This window comes from Mercenaria mercenaria, chromosome 10 (assembly GCF_021730395.1).
Source record: "Mercenaria mercenaria strain notata chromosome 10, MADL_Memer_1, whole genome shotgun sequence".
Classification (NCBI taxonomy): Eukaryota; Metazoa; Mollusca; class Bivalvia; order Venerida; family Veneridae; genus Mercenaria; species Mercenaria mercenaria.
Window position 1 is genome coordinate 32,666,030 of NC_069370.1, and position 21,052 is coordinate 32,687,081.

Genomic DNA, 21,052 nt, shown 5'->3' on the forward strand with positions numbered 1-21,052 from the left:
GAGAGCTGCATTTTAGAGCACCTGCCAGTTTCCACTTGGGTATAAAGAAGTATATTTACAATGAACATATAGTGACTTTATAAATAAATATCACACTATTTTAGAAATCAAATCAAGATTTTCACTGTACATGCCCCAGATTATGCTACAAACAACAAAACTTTGAAGTTTCAATGAAATATTTTATTGATTTAATACCTTTATTTTAGATAAAAGTTTGAGATTTTACACAGGGAGTCTATGATAAAGTCCGAGTAAAATGTAATCAATACCCAAGTGAAATAAGTATCATTCCACAATGTTTTGGACATGTTAAAATTATGAATTCCAAAACTTTTTTAATTTTTAAAATCCATAAATGAGCGAAAAAGTTATTAAAAATTAAAAATTCAGATCCCATACACAAACGGTGTAAAAACATTTGTTTTACCCACCACCAGATAAACAGGTATTTATGCGTGACGTCATGGCGATCTCTCCTATATGAACATGTACAGATCAAAATACATACAAAAATGTCAGCATGTTACACATTTAACAATGTTAGCAATATGAGGGTGTTATGTTCATGATGAGGATTGAGGACGATATTTCAAGAATAACTGAATATGCAATGTTGTTGATGTATTTATTTCGGATGTTATTTTCTTACTATGACACCGGTACATGTTTATTATGCGGATCATATAAAAGGTTAAGGTACACTAAAAGATAGGTCACTACATCTCTCCCTAAATTGGATAGATTTTATCAAAGGATTTAAAACAAACTTTTAACAGAGTACCTTGAATGTTTCAACAATAAAAATAACAGATCAATCTTAAAATGACTCAACAATATAATGAAACTTATGAAACACTATATAAACACAAAATAAACACAAAGACTAGATTTTAGAATGACTAGAGTTTTAAACAACCTTCTTTGAAAATAATACTGATAACTATTTGCAATTGGCACTGTGCGGATAACATTCGTTCAACATAACTTTCTATTAATTCCTAATGTTTTACTATATAACTGAGATGGAAGTACAATAAATGTTTATCAAAAGTTAACATTAGCACAATGTTTCATCTTCATTTTTAATATAATACAGCAACAGTTCTGTCAAATATTTCTTCGTCTTAGATTTACAAGTTTTAATGCTGTAATTAACATTCCTTCAAATATGTTTGAATTTCTCTTCCGGTTTCTCACACTTATATTTTCTTATATTTTGGGGATTATTATGCCCCATCACTGAAATTAGAACACTGAAGTATTATTATTATCATTTTTTTTTTTTAATATATATTGCAATTTGTGGCAAGTTGCTTATATGGGATTATTAAAAAAAACAAAACAATCCAACAGGACTTGCATCCGTCATTATTTGAGTTTCTTCACTTGGATTGTAGTAACACATAACGGTTTCACTAGATAGTTCATTCTGGAGCATTTCAAAGGCACTTTGCTCACTTTTGTCCCATTGCCACTCTACATCTTTCTTCGTTAGTTTTCTAAGCGGTTCTGTAATACTGGCATAATCGCGTATGAATCGCGAACAGTAACTGGTCATACCAAGGAAGCTTTTCAGTTCAGTGACATTTTGCGGCGGTGTCATTTCCTGTATCGCTTTTACTTTCTTGGGATCGGCAGATATACCTTCGCCGCTAAAAACAACACCGAAAAATGTGATTGATTTTCTGTTGTATTCACATTTCTTCTCGTTCAGTGTTAGGCCGTTTTCATGTATTCGCTGAAATACCTTTTCGAGCGCTTGGTCATGTTCAGTTTGAGTCTTGCCGTATACTATGATGTCGTCAGATATATTCTTCGCTCCATGTATGCCTTGTATGATGTTGCGGATTGTATCTTGGAAAATTTCAGACGCAGAGCATATGCCAAAATTTAGACGTTTGTATCTAAAAACTCCGACATGAGTGTTGAAAGCGGTTATGTATCTAGATTCAGGGTCAAGGACAAGCTGATGGTATCCGGCACGTAAATCAAGTTTACTGTAGACTGTCGAACCATTCAAATCGTTGATCAGCTCATCGATTGTTGGAAGGAGATGGCGCTCACGTTCTATGGCTTTGTTCGCTTCACGCATATCAATGCATAGTCTTATCTCATCTGTGTTTTTCTTTGGTGGTGTTACAATTGGAGAAATCCAAGGTGTTGGTTCTCCTTCAACTTTTTCGATAATGTCTTCTTTCAACAATTTATCTAACTCTTGCTCTACTTTAGCACGCAGATGAAATGGTGTTCTCCTTTGTCGTTGTGCGACAGGTTTCACAGATTTATCAATGTGTAGTTTTACCGTGCGATTCTTGAGTTTGCCTATTCCTGTAAATAGACCAGGATATTTGTTTTCTCTGTCTTTGACTGTGTTTACAACATGTATCACACCAAGTTTCTTTGCTGTGTCGAAACCTAATAAGGCACCATGATTCCCTTTTACAATGTAAAACGTGTCTAAAACAAATTTGTCACTCTTTTCAATTAACAGTTCGCATTTACCTTTCACTGGCAAGGGTTTAGTACCACCGTACGGCATGAGATTTGGTAGATTTTTCTTTGATAATTTGACTTGACCCACTAACTTATGTGTATTTTCATCCAAAATATTTACAGAGGCACCTGTATCTACCATCATGGTTATTTTCTTCTTATTTATTGTGACACTAGTTCTGGGACTTTTATTTCCAACTTGGCCAATTATTCCATAGCAATATTCTTCTTCATCAGAATCTGACTGTCCCCCAACTGCCCCTTCTTGAATTTCATTTACATTTTGATTACGACGCTTTTTCATGCACACTTTCATGAAATGATTTGGTTTCTTGCAATAGTTACATAGTTTTCCTTTTGCTGGACAGCTGTTTCTATGAGGATATTCACCTCCACAGTTGCGACACTTCTGACTTGATCTGTTAGTGTGCCATGAATGATTACTTTCACTGAAGCTTTTCTGGGGTCTTTGTTTACCTTTTCCTCGACTGGGCTTGCTTCGTCCTCGATTAATAGCATTGACAGATTCCCTCTCCTTCTCCATCACCTGGGCTTGTTCCTCGGACAATTCAAGTGAACGACCAAGAGCGAGTATTTCTGCTAGAGTTTTATCTGGTTCACGCAGTGCCCTTCTTCTTAGTCTATTAGATTTACAGTGCTGTATTAACTGCTGTAAAATTTCAGCATCACAATCTGTAAACTCACAGTTCTTTGCCAAAGTTCTGAGTTCTGTTACGTACTCATCTAATGTCTGACTGTTCGTTTGTTTATATGAACGAAATTTATAGATTTCCATCTGTACATTTTTCTTTGGTGCAAAGTAGTTCGTAAGCACCGTTTTTGTTGCTTCGAACGTTCCCTCTGATGTACCTTTTTCGGCATCGTAGATGTCGTAGACCCTCTCCCCAGCATAGTGAAGGAGTAAAGCACGTTTCCTTCCATCGTTGGTGATTGCCATGCCAACTAGGAGGTTCTCCAGACGACCGACCCATTTTTCCCAGCGGGCCCGGCATTTGATTTGTCTGCATCGTAGTCAAACGACGGAAATAACGGCAGACTCATGGTTAGAATTGACGATAATTCAGTGGAGAATGCTTATTTGTCTACCTCGTCGCCAAATGTTATGTTCATGATGAGGATTGAGGACGATATTTCAAGAATAACTGAATATGCAATGTTGTTGATGTATTTATTTCGGATGTTATTTTCTTACTATGACACCGGTACATGTTTATTATGCGGATCATATAAAAGGTTAAGGTACACTAAAAGATAGGTCACTACAGAGGGTTATGTTGATATTTTCTTTAACTGCATGTCTTTGCTGATCATTTTCGTAATTCACAAGAAGATGATGGTGCCGGTTATTTTTGTTATTCATAGGACTTAAAATATTCATACGTAGTTCTGTATCTGTATAATATACTTAGTAGTAGTCCAATTCTGGCACATTAACTATGGGTTTGCACATAGAGAATTTAGTCCCTTTTCTGTACAGCACATTTAAAGCCGTTTAGTGTCTCTGCATGTATTTGATTGTCATTAAGGGCATTCCAGTTGGGTATTGTTTTTAAAAAGAAACTATTTCTGTATACTTCAGTTTTGGCAAGTTCAACTTTATTGCACAGAGAGTTATTTGTTTGGAATTTGGTCACAATATTGCTGGTTTTAAAATCATCAAATGTTTTCACTTTGATTTGCCTTTAACAGCTGGAATTTTTTTAAGGAACTCGTCAGCATTGATTGCTGGTACCATACCCCTAGCAATCTTGAATAGCATTATCAATGTTGGGAGGTTAAAACCGCCCCCGGTTTTAACCAGCGGTTTTAACCGGTTAAAACAGCCCCGGTCAATACTCCCTGAAGTGGTCAATACCGGTCAATACTAGTCAATTAGTCAATACTGACTGTTAACTTATTTTGCAGACTTTATGAACAATTTAAATAATGACTGTTAAGAGCATTTGGGGCTTGATGAAGGTATTTGCAAGCATAATATTTAGTTCAAGCAACCAAATTAATACTCCTAAATTAGTCAGAAGTGGTCAATTTGTCAGCACTGGTTGATACTGGTCATTAGACTGCTAATTTAACTGACCTTCATTTGTAGAAAGTATTTCATAAACTGTAGTAGTTAAGTGTTTGATTCACAAGCGATAGATCTGATTATTTTTACTGGTATTTAATTCAATGAAAAACTGCTGCCTACAACTGGACCCTTTCATTGAAGTGGTTTAATTGTGCTTTGATAGCAAGTGTAACATTGCCTAATTGACACTATGTCTTACAATATACAACAGATTATATGTTGCAGGCCTGTCTATCTAGTCACTAATAAGCTGTCATGATCAATAATCCCACTGTATGAATGAGGTGCTTGAACATGGTAACTTTATCTAAAAAAAATTAGTTATGCAATCAAAGTATTCAAATGACCAGTATTGACTGAATATATGTGTTGATCAGGGATACGGTGTAGGACCAAAATTTGAATTGACCAGTACTGTCCATTTCAATGAGTGTAATTTATAGTAATAATTTTTTTAATAAATTCAAAATAAAAGCTATACTTTAAGGTGATAAAAGCATTTAATAAACTAGTATTGACCACTGACCAGTCTAAGTATATTGTCCAGAACTAAGCCTGACCAGGACACATTGCCAAGGACCAAAACTGAATCGACCAGTATTAAACCACTAATCCACTATACTTTTTAACAAACAAAATTTTATATTATTTATAATTTTTACATTACTGTTACAGCTTGTTCTAATCTGTGAATGTGCATTATGTAAAAGTGTTGAATAAACCAGTATTGACCACCCAAGAGTGACTGAAGTATTGAATCGACCAGTATTGACCGGTTTTAACCAGTATTGACTGCCGGCCCGGTCAATACTCACATTGACCGGCTTTTTGCCAACATTGAGCATTATAAGTCATTTTTCTTTCCTTCTATCCTAAAGAGGTGGTAAACCAAGTTCATTAAGCATTTCAGTTACACAACCATCGTGTCGAGATTTATAATCATTTTTAGCTCGACTATTCATAGAATAGTAGAGCTATTGGAGTGGACTCGCCCATGCGTCGGCGTCCGCGTCCGCGTCCCAATTTGGTTAAGTTTTTGTATGTAAGCTGGTATCTCAGCAACCACTTGTGGGAGTGGATTGAAACTTCACACACTTATTCACTGTGGTAAACTGACTTACATTGCACAGGTTCCATAACTCTGTTTTGCTTTTTTACAAAATTATGCCCCTTTTTTGACTTAAAAATTTTTGGTTAAGGTTTTTTATGTAAGCTGGTATCTCAGTAACCACTTGTGGGAATGGATTGAAACTTCACACACTTATTTACTGTGATAAACTGACTTACATTGCACAGGTTCCATAACTCTATTTTGCTTTTTTACAAAATTATGCCCCTTTTTCGACTTAGAATTTTTTGGTTAAGGTTTTGTATGTAAGCTGGTATCTCAGTACTCACTAATGGGAATGGATTGAAACTTCACACACTTGTTCACTGTCATGGGCTGATAAGCACTATGCAGGTTCCATAACCCTATTTTACTTTTTTACTAAATTATGCCCCTTTTTCGACTTTCTTATTCATTCAAGCGACAAGGTTGTTAAATAGTCGAGCGTTGCTGTCCTCCGACAGCTCTTGTTAATAAACCTAGCTGCTTGTTGTTGATTTTTTTTTCAAGATGAGTAATATCACTTTGTTTATAAGGGTCTCATTATAGGGAACAATAGCCACATATTCAAGCGTTGACCTAAAGTGCTCATAAATCTGGAACCTATCCATTTTGCCTAACCATTTAAAATTGTTTATAAAATCGGGGGGGGGGAAGCTAAGCATTAAACTGTTGTAACTGTTTATAAAAAAAGAACATGATACAATAGTTTCACACTCAGCCTGAAAATCCCTGGCTACATTAACATTTAGTGCATTGTACATTGTACAGGAAGCAGATATACTAAATGCCCAAGGGTTGCTGCTTGTAAAAGTGACTAGAATAATATAACCGGGGTCCATTTTTCTGGGGGAAATTAGCTACTATTAAACAAGTGGTAGAGTTATAATATTCTTTTATTCCATTCTAAATAATATTATATTATATCACTTTTCAATAATTCCAATTTATCAGTTCATAGTACATAATAATTTATTATTCTCAAAGTTTCCAAAGTATTTCTTGCCTAAAATATTAAGGTATCAATTTTGACTAATTTTGACTTTCAGTGCCTAAAACAATAACCTAAATCTAGCTCAAACTCAAAACTGACTTCTTTCAACTTTCCCTCCAAACTCTGCAACCTATTCATTCACGCCCACTTGATACTTCAACCAATCATATCACACATGCATACATTAAAACCTGACCAGTACTTGTCTGCTCCAGCGGCTTATTACTTTCTGATACTAATTTACACTTACTAATTAAATTATTACCATATCAAATTCTGTCTGGAATATCTTTTGAAGTAGTAGACCAAATCAAATGCACATATGTTTAGCTATAATTATTTCTAGATAAGTAATAAACTGTAGAAAGGTAAGGGCACTCTGATAAAATAATGACTTAATGTTATTTTAATGATTTTCATAATAAAAATATATCTAAAATATAGAACTGGTCACAATAATATTTTGGAAGGACTCGAGTACTGATTTTTAGATAACAGAAAAATCCATTAACCTTTAGCATGCTGGACATGATTGATTCTGCCTTTGCGACCAGTGTAGATCATGATCAGCTTGCACATCTGTGCAGCCTGATCATGATCTGCACTGTTCGCCATTCAGTCAGTATCTTTTTGGTAGTCACCCCTTTTAACAGTTAATGGAACTGTGCAGATTGAAAGATGGACAAGTTCATTATAGAAATTTAGCAGGGTAAGGGTTAATGAATATAAAGATCCGTTAGTAAACTTCCGCAAATGTTCATAATGCAGTTGTTCAGTTGCAAGTCATCCCAGTGGTTGAAAGAAGCCTGAAATGAACTTTCGTTGACTCATGCTGATGCCACAAAGCTTTCAAAAAGTTTAATGTCAGATACATTAGAAGTCTTTTATATGTGGCATAATACGTCTGTAAAAAGGCATCATTAACATTATCCAAAATATCGCAGAATCTCTCTGGTCCTGCTAGTGAAATGTCATGTTTTCCCTTGATTACTAAAAGCAGTCATAATTTAGATGCTGAGTGTTGTGTATTTATCATTACCAGAAACTATAAATGTTATAAAAATGTATTATTGAACAAGTTTTGAGTCATTTGCTGCAGTGGCGATCATATTGCATTGAAGATTAGACCAGAAAGTATGTTTTCTCCTATTTTATTTTTAGAAAAAAAAAAAACCCTAATTTTTTAGAGATTCATACTAAAACTCAGGATTAAAGAGCAAACCGAATATGCATTTAAGCCATTTTCATCAGGAGTGTAACTGTAACATACTAAAATACTATGTTTTGAGGAAAATTGTCCTTGAGAATGTAAAAAAAAATCCAACTTGAATTGTCATTGAAAAGTATATGAAAAGTATTTGAATATTGTCTTGGATGTTCTTTATGAACTACAAGACTTAGTGAATAAGTGGTTCATTATGTGTACAGAGCAATTATAGTTTTTAACGGATTTCAATGAAACTGCATACATAGGATAAGGAATCAGTATCCTTCTATCTCACTTGTGTTGAGTTTTATGCTTTTTGATTTTGCTGTTAATTTTTAGCCTGCTGGCGGCAAATATTTCTGCCTTTGCGACCAGTGCAGACCAAGATCAGCCTGCACATCCATGCAGGCTGATCATGGTCTGCACTGTTCGCTATTCAGTCAGTAAATTTTCAACAAACACCCCTTCAAATAATAAATGGTATTGCCCAAGTTGAATGATGGACCATTCCATTTTAGAAATTTAGCAGGCTAAGGGTTAAGGTAGCGGACCCATTATGACATTTGGAAATTTCCATTCACTTACGTATTATCTGTATGCAGTTTCAGTACTCTCCGATACAAAATGAAAGCCAAGTGTTTGAATGAGCTAAATTATTGTCCAAAGAATCCAGAAACATCACACAAAAATACATACAAATGTAATGCATGGAAATTACTATTGACATTGATGGTTCACTACCTTAAATGGACTTGGTAAATGTATTTTGATCCTTAATCTTATAAGGTAGTGACCCGTAATGACACTGGAAAAATGGAAAGTACCGAAAAAACATATGTAGAATACGTAATTTACCAGTTGTCATTTGGCGTCCATCACCTTAAGGACAAGTTTCTGTACCTCAACACGGGTCTGGTGCTCTCTTTTTATACTGGCACATTCATCAGTATTGTGATAAATATCCTCTTTACTATGTATGTATTTTGTATTAGAGAAAAGACAAAAAAACATTTTACGTTGTAGTGCTGCAAAATATATATATTTTTCTGTTATAAATATGGTTCTTTGCTGGTTATTCCAATAAAAAGGTATAGCATATATATTTATATGAAAAGCACCCGTGCTTACCAGTATACTAAATGGATATATTCCAATTCATAGAATAATCATGTATAAAAGAAATTTAATATAACACGTATATACTGTTAAAATAACATTAACTTTTATCTATGTATTTTTAAAACAAAACACATAATCTTAAAAAATTGTCAAATTTGGGATGTAGTATCTTATTTTTATGTTGCTAGTGTTGAAGACCCATAGTCTGATAGTAATATGGCTTGACCAGGGAGGCATATAGTGATTTAACTGTCCTTCGATCCTTCTGGCTGTTCATCACACTAAAATTTTGCACTAAACTCCTCCAACAGTTTTCATCCAGTTTGAGTGAAACGTCCAAATTGTATACATTTTAGCTATCCTGTGTGCAGTAAATTACTTGGTCTGTTGTACGCGATCCTTTATACACCATCAATTTTGTCACTAAAAGTAAGAATATCTCTGTAACATAAAAAGAGACCATATTCATACCTTTACAAAAGTATAGAAATTTAATTAGTATCAAATCACTTACATTTTAATTCAGATTTTCTTCCTACTTTCAATTTGTTGTTTAATATTTGAAGAAGTATCTGGGGCCGAGTGGTTAAGGTCACTGACTTCAAATCACTTGCCCCTCATCGATGTGGGTTCGAGCCTCACTCGGGGCGTTGAATTCTTCATGTGAGGAAGCCATCCAGTCTGCAAATCTTACCTGAAAGCAAAATCCGATGCATATTTGCTTATCTTTTTGGGGCTATATGATAGCCTAAATCAGTTGTATGTTTTCACACCACAATAAATAATTATTGTGATCAGTCGCCAACTGCCATCCATCAGCAAACATTTTCAATTCAATATTATCCTCCTAAACCATTAAAAAGAAATTGTTGAAACCTACCATGGAAGGCCGTGTACCAGTGTTGTTCATAGAAATCAATTCCATGCATAACTCTGATTGCCAGTTGGCAATAACAAATTAAACAATTAGGAATACCTTTAAAAGATCTTGTTGTCATAATATTATATCAAAATAATTTCATAGAAAAATGTCAAGTTGGTACACCTTCTAGCAAGATTGTTTCAGTTACTCCAATTCATGAGAAAAACAACAACATAGCATTTTGGAGGTGGGGGAATCAGGGGGTGGGGGTGCAAGGTCACTTTATATAGATATGTATATTGTGGGACATCTTGTTAGAAACTGTCAGCATGACTCTGAGGTATTTTACACAAATATTTGCAACCATTTACCAGTGTTCAAATAATTATGATGAAAAACATGGCTACCAGAGCAAAAAAACATTCTTCAAACAAAATCTCATCAGAAACTGTAGTCTGATTGCATTTGGAAATAATTTCACAGAAATTTCTTGGAGTGACATCCTACTAAAATTAATGAAGCAATTATCTTAATTTGTTTAGAAAACATGACTGCATGACTGCCAGGGTAGGGGTGTGGTGGTGGTGGGGTGGGGGGGGGGGGGGGGCTAGTTTTCCCTGTATTGGTCTGTGGAAAACTTCAAATATCTTCTGGCCATTTTTCAAAGAAATTTAGCAAATGTAGCAGTATAAATGTTTCATTGATGACTCTGTACCAAAATTGTTACCTGTTTCAGCTGTGAGAGCCAGGTGATCCAATCTAGGGCTGTCCTGGCCCTCCTCTTCAGAACATTTGCCCGCCCGCTTAGCTCGGTAGGTAAGAGCGTTGGTCTACGGATCGCGGGGTCGTGAGTTTGATCCTCGGGCGGGGCGTATGTTCTCCGTGACTATTTGATAAAAGACATTGTGTCTGAAATCATTAGTCCTCCACCTCTGATTCATGTGGGGAAGTTGGCAGCTACTTGCGGAGAACAGGTTTGTACTGGTACAGAATCCAGGAACACTGGTTAGGTTAACTGCCTGCCGTTACATGACTGAAATACTGTTGAAAAACGGCGTTAAACCCAAAACAAACAAACAAATCTTCAGAACATTTAGCATATGGCATATTTGTGTATTTCAAAATGACGAATGCATTAAATGACACATTCGTGTAATTCAAAATCATAACATATGGTACAAAGCACGTCCATTTAAATGTTTCAAAATGTGAACGGTCTCCACATTACACTGCCTGACAGCAGTCTCCCAAGAGACAATAGCTGGTTTCAAGATTGGCATATATTTTGGTTGAATGTGAAACTTGGTGACATTTTACAGTGTTTAATCAAGCAATGCTTTTCCTTGTTGTATTGATTTTCCTGGAGCATCTTCTCCACTCACTAGGATCTAACTAGATATATCATCACAGAGAAATACATCGCCACAGAAAATATCCTTCTCGAAACATGAACACAAGTAGCCGTTTGTCTCTGCTTTGCAGACAATATCTTGTCTTAAGATCACTGCCCCTTGTATTGTTCTGTTTTCTTTGTAACATATTACCTCTCAAAATGAACTCTTATCCCTCCTTAAATTGACCACATATAGTTGTCTCCTAATTTCCCTCCACTTGAAAATGATCACATACTATTGTCTCTACCCGTACCTCTCAAACTCGCCACATATTTTTAACTCTTAATTGTGCCCCTTGAGCACATATTGTTGTCTCCAATTCCTTCCTCTCTTACTCGCTTCATATAAATCACAAGCCCAGAAGTGGCCAGGCTGGATTTAATAACAATTGTTGCCTTTTAAGTTTGGTCAATATGTGGATTTATCAGGTCGTTAAATCCACATATCGACCTCACCAAAAGGCAATAATTATATAGGAGTGAGCTTGTCCGTTGGTCTGTTGGTTTTCATAGTTTCCGGCAAATAACTCATGAAAGGCTTGACAGATTTAAATTATTTTTTGTACACAGGTGTAACATCAGAAAATACAGGTCAGATTCAACTTTGAGGTCAGTAGGTCAAAGGTCAAGGTCACAATGCAGTGCTCCAGCTAGCTATTTACAGCAGGGCGCATCGCCCGTTCCGAAATTCGTTCCGCCCTGTTGCCCCGCCAGGCACCCTGCCCGTTTTACAACCATTTATTTCTTATTTTAGCCAAACTTCCCTTTTTTGCCTCAGTGATTATAATACACTGCTTTATTGCCCCCTTTTTATCGAGTGATACACGCCGGGGGGCATTGACATAATTAGCAAACAATTAAACAATTACCTGCAGTAATCGTGCCCGAGGCAGACCATATTTTAGACTGCTCCACAGAGTCCACTAGCATTAAAATCACTGAACCTTAGTGTTAAAACAGTTTGCAAACCAGTCTGAAATCATTATCATTTTCGCGCCACCTGTCAAAGTGTACTTTCGTTTTCGGTAATATAGTCGTAAATATCCCTTTATACACAACTGAAACTTATGTCCAGACAACAGACATTTAAATCTAATTAATAAAAATCGATCACAATCAAATTTAAATAGGAAAATATTTTGATTTTATCGTTTTACAAGTTTTTGAAATCGAAAGTAGGTTGTCGTCTGCTTTATGAAACTGCCGATTTTTCATGAAGATTTCTTTGAAATTAGTTTACTAAGATGTAATGACAGGGTACACTTTAATGTAAGATACTGTAAAATGCTGTTAAACTGTCATTGCATCATAATAATTTTTCAAAAATATTGTTTAAACTGGACAATAGACGACTTTTAGAAAAAAGTGTAACCATACCCGGATATAAAATTTTGGATACCCGGAATATGTTCTATTACAAGTGCTAAACTTGCTTTTAGACTGTTGTAAGTTAAAAACTTTGCCTGATTTCATTTATTTAAGTGGAAGTTTAAACTTTATTTTCTGTATATATGTTGCATGTATAAATTTATAATTATCAAGTACATGGAGAAGATGTGTACTGAAATTGTAACAAGTAAAATAGGCCTAAACACCTAGATATTGTTATTCAGTATGCAATTACAAAGAAATGTTACAAGTTGATAATCAATGCCAAGTAAAATACAAACAGCAGAATTTTTAGTTAATAAATAGGTGTATTAATTAGAGATGACAGACATAGCCTATTAAAAGACAAAGTATGCCTTATACCATGCCTAAAGTGTGCCAAAAAACATGCCTAAATTGTGCCAAATTCCATGCCTAAAGTATATTAAAATGCGCTGAATGCATGGATCAGTTATATTTTTTCCCTGGGGGAGCACAGTCCCGGACCAACCACCACCCCAGAAGTGCCCTTTTCAGTGCCAGCACCTGCCTTTTTTAATCCTAGCTGGAGCACTGCAATGACACTGAACAATAAAAAGGTTTCCGGATGATAACTTGAGAACGCTTTGGCCTAGGATCATAACTTTTGGTACACAGCTAGGTGTAATATCATGAAATACAGGTCAGATTTGACTTTTAGGTCAAAGGTCAAGGTCACAATGACCCGAGATAGCTAAACAGTTTCCAGATGATAACATGAGAATGCTTCGGCCTAGGATCATAAACTTTAGTACATAGGTGTAACATGATAAAATACAGGTCAAGTTCGACTTTGAGGTCAGTAGGTCAGAGGTCAAGGTCACAGTGTAACAGTGTAACGGTTTTCGGACAATAACTTCAGAACACTTGGACCTAGGATCACGAAACTAAATAGAATGACCATAAGAGACAGCAATTTGCACATGCATACTTGGTTTTTCTCTGTGATTCCAGCAGGGTATAAAAGTTTGGATTCCATACCATTTTTGTTTTGATATGAACCAAAATTTACATTCCTGTTTGGTGCCATTTAACCCTTACTGTGTTGGTGTGCCATAAAACACAAATGAGGAAATTGGTTTTTATTGTGAACAATATTACTGTTAACCTTTAGCCTGCTGGCAGCAAATGATTCTGCCTTTGCGATCACAGTGCAGACCAAGATCAGCCTGCACATCCCTTCGAATAAGAAGTGGTATTGCAAAAATTAAATGATGGACCAATCCATTTTAGAAATTATGTGGGCTACAGGTTAAGGTAGTGCACCCATATTGATAATAACAATCGGCAAATTACATGTTCTCCATGAACTTCTGAACCAACATCGATGAGGGGCAAGTGATGTGAAGTCATTGGCCTTAACCTGACTCAGCCACTTACAGGCCCTTGTCACAGTTGTGGCTCAGTCTTATTGAAACTTGGTCAGAAATGTTTATATCCTGGAAGTTTGATACAGAAAGATAACAGTTTCTTCAATAATGGGAACTGAGCTACATAGAATATATATACCAATTTTGTGCACTGAATCCCCACCTCATATTGTTGCTGATATCCATTCAATTAGATATTTGTAGTTCCCATTATGTTAAAGATATTCAGACTGAATAGATCTCATGCTGTGTGAAGAATTTTAATTTTATATCAGATTCTGTATTTAAAAATGTAGTTCAGTAGTTTATGCAAATAAATGGCCAGCTTAAGTTGTATGGAATGCTGTATATGATATGGAATGCCATTTTGATGTTCCATAACAGTCATAATTTAACTACAGGGTAATACATTCAGGCCTCCTAGTGAAACCTTTAAAACCTTTAAAAACCTTTAATTTCAGAGCAAACCTTTAAAACCTTTAAATCTTCTGAAAAAACCTTTAAAACGGCCAAATAGCCTGTAATTTTCACTCAAAACCTGTATTTTTGTTCAGACTGCTTGCCGTGCCAGTTTAAAGCAAGTATTGGTTATACTGCTGTATTTCCCTCCCTTTTAAGTGTTGTTATTAGGATACTTCTTGTGTATCTTTCATCTTGAGTTTTTCAGAATGCTGTTGTGTTCACCAGACCACATACATGTAGATGTTTGCAGTAGTGTTCACCAGACCATATATATAGGTAATAGGTGTTCCATGTATTCAGCATAAGGTACCATGGAGCTGAATGCTTGAAATGGTCTGGTGACATGATGTTTACACTATGGTAACACTGGACAAGGTCTGGTGAAGATATAGCATTCTGAGCAAAGTTGATGTAGACACTACAAATTCAGGCTTTCAAGTGGCCCTAAAATTCCTAAAAATTCCTAATTTTTTTTAGGTCTCCCTAGAATTCCTAAAACAGTGCTCAAAAAGGGACAAATTCCTAAAAAAGCCCTTATTTTTTTAATTGTCCCTAATTTTTGTAATATCTGTCTGAACTTAAATTTGTTTTTGCACAAAGTCATGCATATAATCATCCAAATAATTTATTGAAGTTTATTTTCTTTAAGATTCATTTTCAGAGGTTGCTTCTATCAGTTTCCATGAGTTCCTAGGCTACATCTTCATGAAACATAGATTTACTTCATTGAGTGATCAGGCCTAGATCCATGGCTGGGCCCAGGAGGCCTGTGCCCCCATTTGGCTCATCAAAGTTGCTGTCAACTATTTTGGCAAAGAACAGATATTTTCTCAAAATTAGGCCCAAAAACGCACCAGAGGCCACCATTCCATTTCTCTATTACAAAATTGTCCAGGGGGAGGACCCCCTGACCCCCCTTCCAATGAGGGGATTGCCTATTCAGTACCTCAAATTTTTATAAGTTCCCCAGAGGCCACCATTGATATCTACATTTCAAAACATTTCCAGAGAAAGAAGAGTCCCCTGACCCTCCTAAAACTGCAGGGATACCCTCTGCCACACATCAAAATTTAGACCAAAACATGCACTACAATCAAGCATTTTATACCTGTATTTTAATTTTTTTCAGAGTTGTGGGGGAGGGGGGGGCAGCATCCTTACCTCCCTAAAATTAGGGGGCTACACCCTCCTATGCCTCAAAATTTAGAACAAAAAAGACACAAGCACCCACTATTTCATACCTGTATTTTAAAATTTTCCAGGGGAAAATTACCCCCCCCCCCCCCCCCCCCACAGTTGAGAGAAGTACCCCTCCAGTACACCTCAATATGTAAACAAATAAGGGCACCAGTGTTCACCATTTCATACCTGTATATCAAAAACTTATGTTGGAGACACAGTTGTTCTAGAATGGTGCCCCTGCAAAAAGCAACAATATATAAAAGGATGGGCTTGACATGTTGACCTGTGAGAATTTAGTCCTAATTTAGCCCTTATTTTTTGCAAAAATAGCCCTAATTTTTGTCAAATAGTGCTTGAAAGCCTGTACAATGTGTAAAACAGGAACCATATACAAAACGGTGATATAAATGTGCAGTGAAAGTGGGTATACCCATTAAGTTAGGTATGTATATCAATCATAATGTATAATTCAAACAATATGACATAATATCAAACATGTCTATTTCTGATATCTGGTTTTAGAGTGTGGGTTTCCATATATAAATTAACTTTTTTTAGTAAATACCTATATATATTATGTGTTTTCAACGAAAATTCCGACAAAAATAGCCTTTATTTACTCTTTATTTTTTAATATTTTACACTAAAAGGCCTTTATTTCCATAGATTGGAGCCTTTATAAAAACCTTTATTTTTGTTCAGGCCTGCTAGGAGGCCTGTACATTGTATACTTAAGCATTTATACCATTATAAAGGTATTTTTTAAGCATTTATATGTAATAAACATGTACAATTTGACCTTAATTGATCGGCATATATGTAATTAACCTGCCTGATGTTTCACATATAACTACTTGTATGATCAAACCGATTTGTATATTGTTTATATTATGTCTTCCGCCCACTCAAGATTCAACCTATTCCATTATCCATACATTCATGAACTGCTTCTGTCTTTTTTCCTAGGGATTTATGAATGCCTCTGGTTTGTACTTGGCTTTTATTAGCTCACCTGTCACAAAGTGACAAGGTGAGCTTTTGTGATCGCGCGGTGTCCGTCGTCCGTCGTCCGTCCGTGCGTCAGTGCGTCCGTGCGTCCGTGCGTCCGTAAACTTTTGCTTGTGACCACTCTAGAGGTCACATTTTTCATGGGATCTTTATGAAAGTTGGTCAGAATGTTCATCTTGATGATACCTAGGTCAAGTTCGAAACTGGGTCACGTGCCATCAAAAACTAGGTCAGTAGGTCTAAAAATAGAAAAACCTTGTGACCTCTCTAGAGGCCATATATTTCATAAGAGCTTCATGAAAATTGGTCAGAATGTTCAGCTTGATGATATCTAGGTCAAGTTCGAAACTGGGTCACGTGGGTTCAAAAACTAGGTCAGTAGGTCTAAAAATAGAAAAACCTTGTGACCTCTCTAGAGGCCATATTTTTCATGAGATCTTCATGAATATTGGTCAGAATGTTTATCTTGATGATATCTAGGTCAAGTTCGAAACTGGGTCACGTAGGGTCAAAAACTAGGTCATTAGGTCTAAAAATAGAAAAACCTTGTGACCTCTCTAGAGGCCATATTTCTCAATGGATCTTCATGAAAATTGGTCAGAATGTTCATCTTGATGATATCTAGGTCAAGTTCGAAACTGGGTCACGTGGGGTTAAAAACTAGGTCAGTAGATCTAAAAATAGAAAAACCTTGTGACCTCTCTAGAGGCCATTTTTTTCACGAGGTCTTCATGAATATTGGTCAGAATGTTCATCTTGATGATATCTAGGTCAAGTTCGAAACTGGGTCATGTGGGGTCAAAAACTAGGTCAGTAGATCTAAAAATAGAAAAACCTTGTGACCTCTCTAGAGGCCATATTTCTCAATGGATCTTCATGAAAATTGGTCAGAATGTTCACCTTGATGATATCTAGGTCAAGTTCAAAACTGGGTCACGTGCGGTCAAAAACTAGGTCAGTAGGTCTAAAAATAGGAAAACCTTGTGACCTCTCTAGAGGCGATATTTTTCAATGGATCTTCATGAAAATTGGTCAGAGTGTTTACCTTGAAGATATCTAGGTCAAGTTCGAAACTGGGTCACGTGGGGTTAAAAACTAGGTCAGTAGATCTAAAATAGTAGAAAAACCTTGTGACCTCTCTAGAGGCCATATTTTTCATGAGATCTTCATGATTATTGGTCAGAATGTTCACCTTGATGATATCTAAGTCAAGTTCGAAACTGGGTCACGTGGGGTTAAAAACTAGGTCAGTAGGTCTAAAAATAGAAAAAACCTTGTGACCTCTCTAGAGGCCATATTTCTCACCGGATCTTCATGAAAATTGGTGAGAATGTTCAGCTTGATGATATCTAGGTCAGGTTTGTAACTGGGTCATGTGCCGTCAAAAACTAGGTCAGTAGGTCGAAAAATAGAAAAACCTTGTGACCTCTCTAGAGGCCATATTTTTCACGAGATCTTCATGAAAATTGGTGAGAATGTTCACCTTGATGATATCTAGGTCAAGTTTAAAAGTGGGTCACATGCCTTCAAAAACTAGGCCATTAGGTGAAATAATAGAAAAACCTTGTGACCTCTCTAGAGGCCATATTTTTCAATGGATCTTCATGAAAATTGGTCAGAATTTTTTATCTTGATGATATCTAGGTCACATGTGCTCAAAAACTAGGTCACTGTGTCAAATAATAGAAATAATGACGTCATACTCAGTTCAACACTGGGTCATGTGGGGATAGGTGAGCGATTCAGGACCATCATGGTCCTCTTGTTTCCAATTTATATGTTCTTTCATTTTCCTTAATAGTGTAGTATTGATTGTAAATACTGAAATATACAGAACAGCATTGTACTTATTTATTACAATAAGGTCTTGCTGGTTCAGCTCAAAGAACAAACATTTATATTGTTTTGGAACTAATGGAAAGTAATTAATAATAATTCACGCTTTGTGAAGTAACTGTAGGATTTGCATGGTTGTGAGGCTTATGCAGACCACTGGCCTGACTTTGCAGGAGTTTGACAATTAAATATAGGATGTTTGGAGTTTTGAAGCTATGTGCATCTTTGTTACTTAAATTTGAAGCTTGTACATTCTTGAATTTACTAGTTTGTTTAAGGACATTTTGATAAAATTAGAAAAGGAATTAATATCATAAATTATATCTCCATTATTGATTGAAAGAACTTGAGGAGGTCTGTTTTGGTGTGTTAAGCTGTGCTGGGCTGTGTTGGGCTCCACATACAGTGCAACTTCTATAGAACAAATATCACAGGAAAGATGGCAACTTAAATGTTTACAGGTTTTGCTGAATAAACGTTGAAAATAGTTGCATTTGACAAAATTTTGGTGGCGTTAATAGGGTATCTACTGTTCAAAGGTGTTGGTAGAAGACCTGTTTCACTGTTTTTACTGTATTGTACTTGTCATTGTCCGCTAGGTCATAGGATTGTTTGAAAAGTCACGTTTGTTACCATAAAGTAATGCTATATTTTGCTGTCTTAGATACCTCATGAATAGTGTTCTGATGCAAAAAAGATTCCCTTTTTTTCACACAAAATGGAAGCTTCATGGCGCTTTTATACGATTAATACTTGCATATCTGATAGACACTTTAGATTAGACCATAAAATCATACCATTACTGTCAGGTCATAAAATAAACTATATAGACTTGTGTCAATAAAATGTTCACACAGGGCTCTCGCAGAGTAAATTGGAGAATTTCATTACCGCTCCGCATGCAGGCTGACTAGCCATGGTGCAGACAGTATGCAAAATAGGAGGGTTCCTGTCTGAGCGAGGGTGTACCGTGAACAAATTGTTTTGTCTTATCCATTAATGAAGAGTGCACTGATAATGGGTCATAAGTGACTAGTTTGTTCTGGAAACATCTTGTACAAATTATATCCTTTCTTTAAATTCAGTATAAATAATATGGAATTAATGGTAAGATAGGTAGATACATGTCCATGATCTGACACACTGTATCAGAACTATTGTAACTTAATTTAATATCCAGGTTTTTCAACTTGAAAACCTGGTTATAAGAGATTTGAGTAGAGTGTTTGGTTTAATGTCACACCAACACTATTATAGCTCATATGGCGCTTTTCAGCTTTTGATGGTGGAGGACTGACCCCAGGTGCCCGTACATGCATTATTTTATCAAGGGCTGGTACCTGCAGGGTAGAACCACTGACATTCCATAAGCCAGCTCAGGCTAGCCTCTTTATATGAAAAATTCAATACCATTAGCAATGCTCAAACTCACATTGGTGAGGGGCAAGTGATTTGAAGTCAGAGACCTTAACCCTAAGCCTGCTGGCGGCGATTGGTTTTGCCTTTGCGACCAGTGCAGACCAAGATCAGCCTGCACATCCGTGCAGGCTGATCATGGTCTGCACTGTTCGCTATTCAGTTAGTAAATTTTCAGTGAACACCCCTTCAAATAATAAATGGTATTGCCCAAACTGAATGATGGAACAGTCCATTTTAGAAATTTAGCAGGCTAAGAGTTAACCAATTGGCTATAGAGGCCCCTTTAGTAGATTGGACAGCATCTAAATTGTATTGATTTATACTGAAACAAAAGTAAATTTCCTCTAACTAGGAAATAGGACTATAGGACTGGTAAGACAAAATTATGATTAATGCATAATTGGTCAGTTTGGGTCAAGGCCAAGGTCACTGTTAATGAAAATAAGATTCAAAAGTAAAAGCCTCATACGGCTTTTAATAGTTAAAACACATATCCAGATTGCATTATAAATTACCAGATTATAAAATCACTACTTTCTATATTAGACATGAACTTAAACAGTTAGGGCCATAAAGGGAGGTAATCATGAACAATGGATATTCATTAATATTTTAACATTAATCAATATTTGAAGCTTAAAAAATTTGACCAATTTATGAGAAAAATATTATCGAAAATATGATTAAACAAGAAATAGACATAATTTATGTTCATAACAAAAAATGTTGCTACAAAATTATATAAACAATTTACCTGTCCGGAAGCATTACAGTGTAGGTAGCTTGTGCTGAGACCAAGCATGGCATACTTGATACTTCGGAAGAAATGCAAGTAAGAAATATTAAGTATTTGACTGTCAAAAAAAACCTGACTGATTTTAAATGCAAATTTGATACAAATGTTCTGAATTTTCCAAGATGTTAAGTAATACCTCTTAATGAAAAATTAACATACACTGTACTTTTGACTGAAGGTATGATATAATACTGGCATTTTAATGACCTCAAGTGATATAATTTGATGCAGAAAAACGAGAATCCATCACTATACTTTTTGTCCCCCAACCCCCGCCACATTCGTCCAAATTTGCACCATGAAT

General features: G+C 35.9%; 2 protein-coding genes across 6 annotated transcripts in view; one reads left to right on the forward strand and one right to left on the reverse strand.

Annotated features, from left to right (window-relative positions):
• LOC123559480 (diacylglycerol kinase beta-like) overlaps positions 1 to 21,052 on the forward strand; it is a 150,362-nt gene that overhangs the window by 5,793 nt on the left and 123,517 nt on the right. The window lies entirely within an intron of this gene.
• LOC128546386 (uncharacterized protein K02A2.6-like) lies at positions 1,331 to 3,454 on the reverse strand. The gene has a single exon (XM_053516856.1). The coding sequence runs from the start codon at positions 3,452 to 3,454 to the stop codon at positions 1,331 to 1,333; it is 2,124 nt and encodes a 707-aa protein (XP_053372831.1).

Bases quoted from the DNA above. Each gene is read 5' to 3' on its own strand.
- LOC128546386 (XM_053516856.1), bottom strand. From the start codon at position 3,454: ATGGCAATCACCAACGATGGAAGGAAACGTGCTTTACTCCTTCACTAT.